Source organism: Mustela lutreola, chromosome 17 (genome assembly GCF_030435805.1).
Source record: "Mustela lutreola isolate mMusLut2 chromosome 17, mMusLut2.pri, whole genome shotgun sequence".
NCBI lineage: Eukaryota > Metazoa > Chordata > Mammalia > Carnivora > Mustelidae > Mustela > Mustela lutreola.
In genome coordinates this window covers 7,831,888-7,845,790 of record NC_081306.1, presented here as the reverse complement: position 1 = coordinate 7,845,790, position 13,903 = coordinate 7,831,888, and the positions used below count along the sequence as shown (strand labels likewise).

General features: G+C 46.7%; 1 protein-coding gene across 5 annotated transcripts in view; it reads right to left on the bottom strand.

Moving 5' to 3' along the window:
* Positions 1-13,903, bottom strand: part of DCUN1D3 (defective in cullin neddylation 1 domain containing 3) — a 34,987-nt gene that overhangs the window by 2,211 nt on the left and 18,873 nt on the right. For 4 of the 5 annotated variants that reach the window (XM_059155754.1, XM_059155753.1, XM_059155752.1 and 1 more), the window contains exon 2: positions 301-836. In XM_059155754.1, coding sequence (XP_059011737.1) covers positions 301-731 — 431 coding nt within the window. In that variant the 5' untranslated portion in view covers positions 732-836. Of the gene's footprint in view, positions 1-300; positions 837-12,721; positions 13,008-13,903 lie in introns of those variants that run through there. The other variant, XM_059155755.1, reaches the window with a different exon arrangement.

Genomic DNA, 13,903 nt, shown 5'->3' with positions numbered 1-13,903 from the left:
AGTGAGGGAATGAACAAGCCAAACGGTGGAAGAAAGATTAAAGGTCCCAAAAGGGCAGCGGGGCTGGGCAGCAGTGTGGGGCCCAGGGCGTCACATGGGCTACTCCTTAACCTCAGGCAAAGATGGTCCCTGCCTGTTCCTCTGGGGCTGCACCAGCTTTAGAGAAACGGGTCAAAAAAAAGAACGACTTACCCCAAAGCCTAAGCAGCCAACCCCGTTCTCCCCCAGCTGGGCCCCGCTGCCCAAAAGTGCACTTGTCCTCCTCGGCTCACCTGGTGACATGAAGTTTTTGTGACTAACCTGGTGAATTTGCACATGGTAGCGGCCTGGAACTTCCAAGCCAAGAGCAGCACTCGAAATTCCGTGGGGTCAACACATAAGTCATTGCAAAAGCGCTCCATGCCTTCCTCCAAAATTGCATCCTCCCGCTCGTCCTTGTAGCGCCTGAACAATTCTTCCAGCCTCTGCAGGGAAGACTCCTCGGCATTGGACTTGGGCTCCCTTCCAGCATCTCCAGAGGACGTTGGCAACTGGCAGGGCTCGGTGGCAGCCTCTGCCTTCTTGGTCCCATTGACAAGGATATCCCCACCTGGCTTGCCACAGGCTGGCGGCTGTTCCTCGCGGTGGCCTGCGCTCCGCCTGCTGTGTGACTTGCTGCCAGGGTCACGGTCTCCGTTCTTGCTGCCCAGGGTGGATGAGGGATTCTTGCACTTGGTGACACACTGGCCCATGGTGCTGATGGCCTGGCCCCTAGAGTGGCCCCCTCTGGATCAGATGCCCTCGCTGCCACTGGCCCATGTGCCTCAACATGCCATCAGCCAGAGGAGCCAGCCAACCTAGAAAAAAAATACAAAGCAGTTACCACTGGACAGGGAGACGGGCATTCGCAAACTCCATTCCCTTCCCCTGCAGGGACTGCAGCCTGGGGCACCATTCTATGTCCGTGAGCCAAGCCTGAACCAGGGGAGAGACCCAGAGTTCTTCGCCATCCCCCCCCACCCCCCTGCAAGCTCCAGACCTTCACACTGGAAATGCAGGGCTAGGACACGTATGGAGAACCAATAAGAAAATCCCTAAAATTCTTAAGGTAACATAGGCTACAAAGAGTTGATTCATGTGCAGAATGCATCAAGGAAGACTACGGTTTTGCCAGAAATATTCCAGAGGAAATCTGTCTTGCCAACTTGCCAGAAGAAAGCTATTTGGTCCTGGGTTAAGCCAGAAGGTGTAAATAAAAAGTTCATCTTCTAGTCTCTCATGTCAAAACCCTCCGAGTTTCTTTTTAAGTAGGATGAGTAGGGAGAAAAGGGCCCAAAGAGGAGGGAAAGGATTTGTAGCGTCAGGACTACAAGCAGGGTCCTAGCCCCACAGCAAACTAAAATTTGTCTCTGATCTCTTCCGATTCCTTTCTCGGGCTCCCCCCACGGTAGGTGAAATGCCCTTTCTCCACCCTTCCTCTGCCCACCCAGAGGAGCCAAACACCAGCCACAGTTCCCGGGCCTCCCGTGTCTTATTCTCCCCCTACCGGGTCCTCTGGGAGGCTGCATGAAGAGTACAAGCCAAGGCCACACTAAACAGCAAGGTCCTACAAGGCTGCAAACTTGGTCCTCCAAGGGAGTGTCTCCACCTTAAAAGAGGGGCTGATTAATCCAAATGTCTCTAAATGGTAGAGTAATTGCTAGATAAAAAAAGAAATCTGCACTGATATATTACAAACTCATCATGGTGGTTTATTTATTACCTATGCTATTTAAAAGTGTTTCTAAAAGAATTGCTAGAGATTTCCTGGCCAGGGGTGAGGTGATATCTCTGCTAACTCTGTCTTCTCAGGACTCTTTTTTTTTTTTTTTTTTTTTAACAGAGAGAGGGAGAGATCACAAGTAGGCAGAGAGGCAGGCATAGAAAGAGGGGGAAGCAGGCTCCCTGCTGAGCAGAGAGCACGATGCGGGGGCTCGATCCCAGGACCTTGGGATCATGACCTGAACCGAAGGCAGTCACTTAACCCACTGAGCCACCCAGGCGCCCCAGGGCTCTTCTTAACTTCAACCACTCGCGAGAAGATCCAGCGACAACTTAGTAGGAAAAGTCTACCTGCAGCGGCCAAACTCACAATGTTAATGAACTTTAGACCAGGAGCCAAAAGTACAGTAGGTTAACGGGCACCAAAATCAAGGTCAGTCCCATGCCTCTCCAGCTCTAGGAAGAAGCATTCATGGCCCTTCATGATCCAAATTCAAAGCCTTTAGGAGACAGGCAGTGGGGCAGAGGATGCTTTTTATAGAGGATGGACCTTTCAACTTTAGTTAAAGAGCTTTCATTTCCTCCAAATGGTGCCTGGATAAATTTGGGGTTATCTTCAAAAGGAATCCTATGGGTAAATTCTGAGTGTAGCAGTTTAAAATGACGACCAAAATCATTCTTATAACTTATCGGAAACTCATGGTTATCAGGGTGTATCCTATTCTTCGCCCTCAAAAAGAAGGAATGACAGAGAGACATGCCCATACATGCCCTCTAAAGATCTGCAATTTCACTTAGACTTAAAAAAAAAAAAAAGAAAGACACACACAAAAACCACTGAAACCTGAAAGGGTTTTTTGGTGTGGAAAGACAGATCGAAGTATGTTTTCTTGTCTTTTTATGCTTTAACAGTATAGGGAATAAACCTTAACCACAACCTATTAAAATTTAAAAGGCAAGGGGTTAATTCTTGGAAGACCAGCATACAAGGAAAGCAACTGTTCGAGCTGAAGTATCTCAAAACAAAAAGGACTATACCATGTGGAAGGTCTGGTTTCCAGATTTGTGTTTCTAAAGACTACAGTGCTAAAAGAAACAAAAGGCCCAAACTTACACAAACCCCACATGCTCACAGACTGGCAATTCTAATTCCCAGGCACGCTGACTCACCAGGGTTTGCTGCTCAGCTCCTGCTGGGGAGGGAGGCCCAGGTACCTGGCAGGGTAAGAGGATTTCCTGGCCTCCATCTGACCCACCTACCCCAGGCCATGTACCTCCACCCCCACAGGACAGATGCTTCACTGAACCAGCTTCCTCCAAATCCCGGCGCCAAGGCCTTCAGGTAGGGACAGAACAGATGGGCCTCCCAAAGAGGTCCTAATCCCATTTACCCCAACGGCCCTCCACATAAGAGCATCTCTGATGACCTGACACAGCAGAACCTGAAGGCTTTTAACATGCCCAGCAGATGAGAAAAAGGAGGGGAAAATCAATTTGAACAGATGATCAATCAGCAAGTACCAGAAGGTCAGATCTCTTTCTTCCATTCTGGTCCCTATCTGTGAAAGGCCCCCACGCTGGGTGAGTGTTTGAGGGAAGTGATGATCTCAAGCCAGAAGAAAACATTTTCAGACCTGGTGGGGACTACAGCCTCCTGATTATTCAATGGCCTCCCTTCTGCGCCTACCTCTTTCCCCAGGAAAACAGCTGTGCCAGGCTCAGTCTCACACAAGCCCAGTGCCCCAGGCTGACAGCACTTCAAGTGTTTTAAAGCTGAAAGTCTCCCTGGGCTTGATAGCTGATGGCTAACAGCTAATAATGGCAGTTATCAATTATTGAATACTTGATATCATGTCTGGCACTACGCTTATAAGCATTTTATGGACTTCAAACTCATATATCCTCACCACAACCCCATTTAAAGACAGGGAAACTGAGGCACAAAGTAACTCATCCAACATCACACAATGTCTGTCTTGAGACACACACCTTTAGCACTAGGCTAGACTGCCGAGTATACCTCCCATCAGAGAACTGAGGGAAAGCCCACCAACACATGGGTCCTGAGCTCTGAAGTCACGACAGTGATCCTGGAAGAGCAAGTTTTACCACCCGCTACTGGAAAGAGAACGCACTGTCCATGCCCGGTGTTCAGGAAGAGCGTCCTACCCACTGCCCTCTCCCAGAGAGCCCTGCCACCGAGATTCAGGCAGTGATGATGCCCTTGGACTCAGCCTCACCAAAGATGCCCTAAAGCAGTGCTGTTTCGGTCAATCGGCATGGTTAAAAGCTGCAGCTTGGAAATCAAAGCTCAACTCTGCCAGTGATTATGGCTGACCCTGATCAAAACCTGTATCTGCTCAACCCACAAAATGCTATCTGCCTCACAGAGCTGTTGAAAGGATTCCGTCAGTAGGGGCACCTGGGTGGCCCAGTCCTTAAGCATCTGCCTTCAGCTCAGGTCCTGGAACCAAGACCCACGGGCTCCCTGCTTCGTGGGAAGCCTGTTCTCCCTCTCCCACCCCCACTGCTTGTGTTCCCTTTCTCACAGTCTCTCTAAAACAAAATCTTTTTTTTTTTTTTTTTTAAAGATTCCATCAGGAAATGCAGATAAAGGGTACTTGCCACACAATGCCTCCTGGCCCCCACCAACAATGGAGGACAGCCATCAGTCATTATTATTACCAGCCAAGCTCTTAAACTACAACACTGACCTTGCTCAAATGCACCACTGCCCAAAAGCACGCAAGCTCGGGTTCTCCATAGGGTAAGACTTCCTTATCATTAATACTGAGTAAAATCAAGCTGGGTATTTGCTTTGTTCTAGGGACACCTTGAACCCAGTAGTTACCCCCGTCCCTAACCTGGGGCAAGCTTCCAGCTAGTAGTCCCAAACTCCTTTCCCTTTTCTACGTGGTCCTAGCTCTTGTAGATTTGAAAAAGAATTTCTAGGGCGCCTCGGTGGCTCAGTGGGTTAAAGCCTCTGCCTTTGGCTCAGGCCATCATCCCAGGGTCCTGTGATAGAGCCCCACATCGGGCTCTCTGCTCAGTAGGGAGCCTGCTTCCCCCTCTCTCTCTGCCTGCCTCTCTGCCTACTTGTGATCTCTATCAAATAAATAAATAAAATCTTTAAAAAAAAAAAAAAAGAAAAGAAAATCATGTATACCACTTTAACGGAACTGCCTTTCCAGCTGGTCATCTCAGCTGCCTCTCTGAAGCAGACAGCCTCGGCACCACCTGGGCGCCCCAAAAGCCAAATTTTACCAGCAACAGAGCACCATTATTAAGGAATACCACTCTGTATTTTTTAGTAGTACATTACAACCACTATACCCAAATGCTCCGTGCAATAGAAAAGAACAGCAAGGCCAAGGAGCTATTCAGGAAGGGAGAAAACAGGGTCAGAGTGATTAAGAGGAGGATCTCTTGGAGCAGACAAACCTGGATGAGAATCATGGTGATGCCACCAACATGTGACTGTCAGCCTTCACTTTAAAACAGGGCGGGTGGACCTCAAGATAACGTAAATGAGATAATCCACGTGAGATGCTCTGCCCACAGAAAGGACTCACTAAGTGTTAACCTTTATCATAGCTGCTGCTGTTACCGCCAAGTCGGTGACAGAATCAAGCCTCTGTGCTCCTAGATCAGTGCTCTTTCCATTGGCCAGGGCAGCTCTTGGGGGGTGGGGGCAGCACTGGTTGCAGGACTCCCCAAGTACGCAAGGCAGCTCCTTGTCTCCCTGTCCTCACAAGGACTCTGCTCTCCTGCTTAGGGGCATAGAAGAGTTCAATGGAGTCAGGGGCAGGGAGAAAGGAAAGGAAGAAGAATAAAGAAAACACACATACACACACCCCGGGAAACCTAGGTCTAGGCACATTTAGAGAGTTCTGGGGTTTACCCGAAAGATCGATGACAGTAACTCTGCTCAGTTTATGCTGGATCAGGATCAGCCTCCAGCTTTTCTCCTTCAATCTCGGCTCCAAATGCTTCTGTCCCCCACCCTCTCTGCACATCAGCCCCAGCCCCCCACCACCCCGCACCGTGCTGTGCCAACCCTGGCTGCTACTCTTGGGGATGGGCTTGGCTGCCTGCCTGGACCCAGGCCTGGAGCTGGCACGGCCGGGCCTGGGGCAATCCCAGAGGCCGTGGTCCCTGTGGATGCTCTGGCTCCAAAGAAGGATCTGGAGCTGATCTATCTCGTGGGCGGTTCCATGAAGCGAGACGCAGACAAGTCCCTGGGTCTTCCTGGGCTTACTGTCTACTGCTGAGACAGGTTATGGAAGAGAAGGACCACGAAGGGCTACACCACACAAGGACCCAGGTGACTGGAGACAGGAAAAGGAGAGGCGGGTGAACTGGTGTCATGGAAAGAAAGGTGGAGGGGCTGCCGGAGGGGAAGTGATACGTCCGGAACATGGGGCGGCTTGCTTCCCATGCATCGTCGCTTTCGACCTCACAACCACCTAGCCTGTCAGACCTTTCGCAGATGAGGAAACCAAATTTTCTTAACTATGAAGCAGGCTGACTAGGAGATAAAACCAGCCTGTCAGACTCCAAAGTCTGCCCTGTGGGAAAGTTTCAGAGAAGTGCCTTTTGTTTGGTCTTTAAATGACTGGAAACACCAAATGGAAAGGAAAGAGTCAAAGAGCCAATCTGGTTGGTCCTGCGGGAAGCTGATTTAAAACATTCAGTACGAGCAGTATCTTTTAGATTACACCTATGTACGGGGGGGGGGGGGGGGACAGTCACGTTAACTGTCACACTTAACCCACTGCAACCAATGGTATGAGGCAGATATTATGTAAACTTTTTACAGAGAGGAGAACTGAAGAGAGGTTAAGGAATTTGGCCTGAAGTCCCACAGCCAGTCTACAAAGGAAAAGTTCTGGATTAACATCCAGGCCATTTGATTCTAACTCCCCCATTCTTCCTCGCTAGCCTCACTACTATTCTCTGCTATGACATGTCCCAAAGACACACTTCTCCTAAGAGATGACAATGGCCCAAGATGAAAAGGTACACCAGGAACACTTAATCATGCCAGAGATACAGAATCAACTCCCAGGTTTGGTCCTGGTCTGGCACCTCTATGCAGTGTGGGCCCTTGAACAAGTCACTTAACCTCTCCTTAACCTCGAGTCTGTGTGACCCCAACATTAAAGTGAGGGGTCTAGTCCTTCCGACTTTAATGTTCTGGGACTCCCTTCACTTTTTTGCATCGAACAAGGCTAAAGTCCTAAATGTGCAAGCCTTCTAAGGACTGGCACGTTGCCTGCTCACGGAACGGCTCTCATACGTCTTGCCCAAGCCTATCAGACCCGAGAGAAAATGAGACCAGAAGTCCAAAAGGAGGAGAGAGAAAGCAGGGGCTACTCTAGTCTGAACAAGGTGTCAAAGGTTACACTGTTTTTGCAGGCCTGCCTCTCCTTAATCATCCTAGTTTGATCTCTGCAGGGTCAGCAAGAGGCCCTGGCATATGGAAAACAGACCAGAGCGAGCTGGCTCGCTGCTGCCACTGGTCAGGTCAGGAAGCCTGCTCAGGAATGTGCCATGGCCGCTGATGGGGAGCCTGTAAAAACAGGAGGCCAACACTGGCACCAAGCATCAGTGTCAGCAAGGCATTTGCGATCTACTTGGAGACTTCCTGGAGAGAAGGGACCCCATCTCATTCACCCAGCCCATTTTGCTCCCATCTAGTGTCTACTCAGAATCAAAAAACCACTGGCAAATACTGGTGTTTCTGCAGAAAGGCAGTAAGAAACCACTTTCCAACTTTCATCTGAACAGTCTGTAGAGCTAGCCGGGTGCATGTTTTTATTTCTTACTATATATGCCAGACACCCAAAGGCCAGAGAACATGAGCACATGAATTCGTCAGATGGCTTTTCTCCAGCTGCCAGGGGTTAATGTGCCGTCCGTCCCGTCCTGACAGAGGCCACCCCATCTGAAAGTCTCCAAGCAAGACCACAAGAGCCCCCTGAGCCCACCTGGCAACTAGAAATGCTGAATGGCCTGAGAAAAAGATAGGGAATGGGTGGTGGCCGTTTGTAAACTACTTCCTAGAAAGTAAAGTTACAGAAGTAACAAAGAGGTAAGAATGAGGGAGTACTCGAAATGCAGAGTCGCCTGCTGTCACTTGGAACTTGGGACTTACACAAGATCACCTTTGGAGATTAGGTCTCTTACCCAGAGCTGCTTGGGAGGGAAAGCCGTTCCCTCTGCCAAAGCAAACGAGACCCGTCTGCTGCTATTTTCATGCTTTTAAAAGACTTTTTGTCCTAAAATGTACTACAGCAGCAAGCTCAGGCAGCAGTTCCAGTTCGGGTTGGGTAGGAACGCATGACTTTCTACATCAACAAATCTCAAAAGCACAAGAGAAAAGAAAAGAGGGATGCAGGGGCAGTGGGGGGTTGGGGTAGGGGATAACTTTTTTTTTGAGAATAACTTTTTTTTTTTAAGAAAATAAATCAACTGGTTTTATTTCTGTAAAATAATCTTAGGTCACGTGGCTAAGACCAGCCTGCTTTCCACAGAGTAATTTTCTTTTCTTTTTAAAGTGTTCTTACTGTTTCTCACCTTGTACACTTCAAACAGACTGGAGCAAGAGCATATATCCAGTTGGAGGACGGGGCTGATGTGGGCTGGCTAGAACCAATACTACTTGCCAAATCCAACCAAGCCAACACACGCATGTACTTTATAGTTTCCAAATACCAAATAATGAGGCATTTTTGGTCTCTGAGCTCCAGGAATGAGCCATGTTTAATCCCACATGACTCAAAAAAACCAAAAAAGGGCCGTATCATTTTACTGACCCACACTTGGAATCTTTTTTTTTTTTTTTTTTCTGCTGTCACTACTGACCAGGACAGGTCAGGCTACCCATTTATGTGCAAAGCAGGCATCATTAAGGGGCACCGGACTGCTAGGTTGACTATTCTTTTTGTTTCTGCTTGAGCTTTTTCAAGTTCCTTCCTTAGGAGGCTTAGGAGCCGAGCGCTGTCCTGGATCTGTGCTCCGTGGTAGCAGAATAAAAAGGGCAAGCCTGCTGCATTCTTCATCTCTGCTTTTATGCTTACTGCTTGTCTTCTTTCTTAAGAAACAGCCGCCTTAGGCCCTGCTAAAGGTAAACCACGGATGAGGCACTGATTGCTGGCTTCCAGTTGGCAGATGGGTACCAGCCCCCTAGAGGCTTACCTGACTGCAGAGGATTAGTCCTCAAACACCCAATTACCACATCAACTGTTCACTTTTCAATCTCCTTCTGAGCAATTCAGAACTCAGGAGTCACAAAGTGACTGGAAAATAGTTTAACTGGGGATAAGCTTTGGGTTTTTGCCCCTTAGTAAAAGAAAGGCAAGAAAGGAAACTGAAATGAGTAGAGAGATGAGGAAGGAACCCAATACAAAGACGATAAATGGCTGCATCCAAATGTCTTAAAGGGGCACCAGAATTACCACAAATGTATGGATGTGGTTTCTAGAGCCATACTTCCTCTAAGAAGGCCTCAGGTTCACCATGTGGTAACTAATCAATCTCTTAAATGTTTGCTAATTCTTAAAAAAAAAAAAAAAAAAAAAAAGAAAGAAAGAAAAGAAAAGAAATCCAAATCCATTAAGGCCACATTAATCAGGTTTTTCCTAGAGGCCCATGATGGAAACTAACTGCTAATGCACAGTAGACGGGAAGAGGGAGAAAAGAGCTGTATAATAAAAGAATATCTGTTTCAACCACATCAGTAAACTGATCAGAGAAGTAAGGCCACTAAGTCTTTCTCTCCTGCTGCCAAATTCAAAAGTATTACATAGTTACTCTGTAAAGTTTAGAAAACACAGAAAAGCATAAAAAGGCCCCCAGTATCCCACCTCTTACAATTAATATTTCAGTATATCCCTCTTAGTCTTTTATATGAGCACATATGGACTGCACATGTAAAATACATGCATGTCCACATGTGTTTGGAACTTTCAAACAAAAGTGGGGTCATACTGTACAATCTACTTTGCAATCTTTTCCACTGAACATTTTTTTTAAATATAAAGCTTTTCCTCTCATAAAATTCTTCTAAAGAACAGCAATTCTGGGGCACCTGGATGGCTCAGTCAGTTAAGAGTCTGCCTCCAGCTCAGGTCATGATCTCAGGGTCCTGGGATCAGGCTCCCTGCTTAGCAGGGAGCCTGCTTCTCCCTCTCCCTCTGCCTGCCACTCACCAGGCTTGTGCTCCCTCAGTCAAATAAATAAATAAAATCTTTAAAAAAAAAAAAAAAAAAGAAACATATTTAATATTCAGATACATCTTCCACTGAATGGAGGTACCATACTCAATCTGGTCAATTTAGTCCCTTATTGTTGGACATTTAGCTGCTTCCAGTAGTTCCCTATTATAAACATTACTCTGATAAAACAGCATGCACTTAAAACTCAGCACACTTATAATTCTTACTTGAGAATAAAACCCTCTAGTGAAACCAACAGATCAAAGAATAGGCAAAAAAATTCTGTGTGTGTGTGTGTGTGTGTGTGTGTGTGTATATGTATGTATGTATGTGTGTATATATATATATATATATATATAATCCAATCTGAATTCCAAAGAAGATCAACTTGTACAATGTACTAGGAGTGTATATTTCTCCCAACATCATCTTGTGATATTTGCCAACTAATTCAACTTCTTGCCAAAAGCACATTAAGACATTGTGTTTAAGGGAAAATACCAAACCACCTAAAGAGAAACAGGTAAAAATAGATCACTGGCTTCACTGTAAATCACATCACAAAGGCTGACAAGAGCCAATGATTCTGGCTTCAAGGATTCCAAGTTGGTGTCGTTACATAAAAAGGGTAGGGGGAGAAAAAGATTAGTCATAGGACACCTTTTAATTATATTTAAATTTCCCAATTATTCTTTCAAAAGAAAATCAACCTGTCCCCACCCCCATCAAAAAGCAGTAGTAGTAGCAGAAGCAGCCACTGCTGCTACCATCACCCATCTTAAGGCCTCATAATTTAGCATCAGGGGTAGAAGGATCTGGCCCATCGAACAGGCAGAACCGGAACTCCTGGCCACATAGTTGGGCGGGGCTCAAAATGGACTTCGCAACTCGGCCCACCTGAGTCTCACATGCCCTTGGCTTCAGTGACTGGGTTAGGGACACACAGGGTGACCTCAGCAGACAAGAGTAAATCTTAGCACTGAAAGTAAAGGAAGCTAGCGCTGCTATAGTTATCCCGCCAAAGAAAATAGTAATGCCTATCGAAGAGTCACTGTGATGATTCAATGGCCCCTTTTTATCATATAGGTCTCATGTCAAATGTATGTAGAACCCAAGAATGAAATCACTGCCAAGAGACAAAGATAAAATGAATTCTGAAGGTATTATCTGCACCCAGAATCCAACTGTACTACCTAAAGTCAGACCAAAGCCTGAACTCCAGTTATGGGTGTCAATGAATTCCTCTTTTGCATAAACCGGATGTCAGGTTTTCAGCCACAAAAGATAGAATCCCTACTAACACACTGCTAAGTCACTTGGATCTCTTCTACTCATAGAGCAAACAAATGATGCCTAGGCTCTGATTCATCATCCAGGACCAATTTACTAAGCCACAATTTCACTTCTTAGCTGAACACAAGGACCAATAATCCCAAACTCAAGTACACTGTAACATACCATTGTACTGGGCAGACCACCAGGATGCCGTTTAAAAGCTGATATGACTAACGAGAGTAAGAACCTTTCCAACTGCAATTTTTACAACCTTCGGCTCCTTCAGACAGGCCACAGGGCCCTTACAGCTACTTTCTTCTGTTGTGTTCGCACGTTCTGTCATCTTCACGTTCCTAAGGAGGAACCTCTTCCCAGCACTCAGACACCACGTGAAAAGCTGTAAAGCAAGACTCCTGGAAGTCTTTCTCTGTGCAATAACAACATGATCAATCTTCCAGCTGAAACAGGTATTTGATCTAAACCACATCCTATGAAACTGAAAGGCCAGACCTGACCAGAATTTGGCTACCCTCTTGGTTTCAATTGCTACTGCTGAAACAATTTCTCTCTGGTTTCAAGCACTGAAGAGCCTATTTAGAAAGTACTCAGGTTTTAAAAACTGTAACAGGAAATGCTTGTGTTGTGTGCCTTTATTGGAAATATATTCCCTGCAGGGTGAAACCTGAGGCCTCAAGGTTTGGGCTTTATTTTTTTTTATTTCAAGCAGTTATGTATTTCACCAACAGGCACTCATATGGCATGAGGCCAAAGGGCTCATTAACACGTGTAAAGATAGGCAGATAATTAAATCAAAATAGAGCTCTATGCCTGATGGCTGGCAACACGGTCCCAGAGGCTTGGCAAAGACAGACATCTGAGGATTCCAGCCCTATTCCTGCCCACTTCCCGCCCATACTGACCTGCCAAAACTGCTGCCATCAAAGGGCCATTCCAATGCTGTCTATCAAAACTCCGCCCTAGGGCGCCTGGGTGGCTCAGATGGTTGGATGTCTGCCTTCAGCTCGGGTCATGATCCCGGGGTTCTAGGACTGAGTACCACATCGGGCTCCCAGCTCAGCACGTAGCCTGCTTCTCCCTGCTCCAGTCCTCTCTCTGTCTCGCTCTCTCCAATAAATAAATTAAATCTTTAAAAAAACAAAACAAAACTCTGCCCTAACAGCTAGGCCCTATTTTCATAAAACCGATTATGAGAAAATCCTAAAGTTAAGCAGCAGCACCATAAGCACTTTGGGTCATCAATATCTCTGAAAATCTAAGGATAGCTTTGGACCCAGAATAAACTGTGCATACGTGCACACACTCATACACTCAAATTCTGCATTCAATGCTTGGGATCTAGGATATTATATCTTAACTCTTCTGAAATGCATCAGGGTTTTACCTACACTGCAACCACATTCATTCCCCTCGCTCCGAACCCAGCTGAAGACACGGCAGCTCCTGCAGCTGCCCCAGGATCGTCTCACCTCTCCTGAGCAGGGCAGGATGGGCTCAGCACGCAGATGACTGCGTGTGGATAGCTTGGCTGTATGTGCTCCCCTGCGCATACTTCATCACCTGTGCCTCAGTTTCCTCACCTGAAAACTGGGAAAATCAAAGGGTCACAGTGAAGAATAAATGGCCCCTTCACATCACATGGGTCTAAGTTAGAGGCTGAGCCGCCCCCCGCCCCCAGCCTACAAACCTAAACCTAAACTATTTCATTTCTTCCCAGCACATTTCACTTTCTGGAATTCTTGTTAGCTTCCTTACTGTCTGCTCCCACTCCTAGAAGGAAAGTGCCACAGAAGCTGGGATTTTATCTTATTTGCCCCTTGGTCCTGTGCATCCAGCTACCTCACATAAGCAAGTGTTGGATACATAAATGTTGAGTGAATAATAATCACTGTTATTTATTGAGTACTTATATGCAAGGCACTAGTCTGCGCCCCTGAAATGTATTCACTCATGACTGAATAAATGCTAAGTCCAACCTACTTAGTGCTGTCTCTAGCACGAGTTAGTATTCAATAACCGATAGCCATTTATACCAATTCTAATGATGATGTCACCAAATACTCAACAGTAAAGGGTGTTGAGCCCTAAGGATGTAGAACTTAATTAACTTCACCTCTCCAGAGCGGCTTCCTAAGCTCCAACTTCCCCTGGACTCCTCTCCTCCCAGGACTCCTCTCCCTTCAGAGAGAAGGGAAAGTAGGAATCGTCTCCTTGTTCCATTTACTCCCTACCTCATCGGTTCTCAGAAAATGTCATACAAATACGGCCTCTCAGCCAGCATACACCACTCCATCTCTCTGCATGCCACAAGCTAATTTTCACCTCAAACCTGACAAGAGCCAAAGTTAAAGGTGAAATGGGATCATGTTCATCCTGTCGTGCCTCTTTCTGATGTGCACCCCAGTCCCTTGGAAAAAATTCACAGACATGCCGGTATCACTCCAGCCTCTCCTCTTAGCAAGGGACAAAGTCCAGAGAGTTCATGCAAGCCGTGGCCACACAGCACTCTAGGAAGCTCCAAGGGTTTGCCGATCAGGTGAACTTCAATGAAACGCCTTCTAGTGCTGATCCAAACTGCCTCTCCTCTACCTCAGTCAATCACACATTTAAGGTGTTTGGAGATACAAGGGCAAAACCCAGCAGTTTTTTCT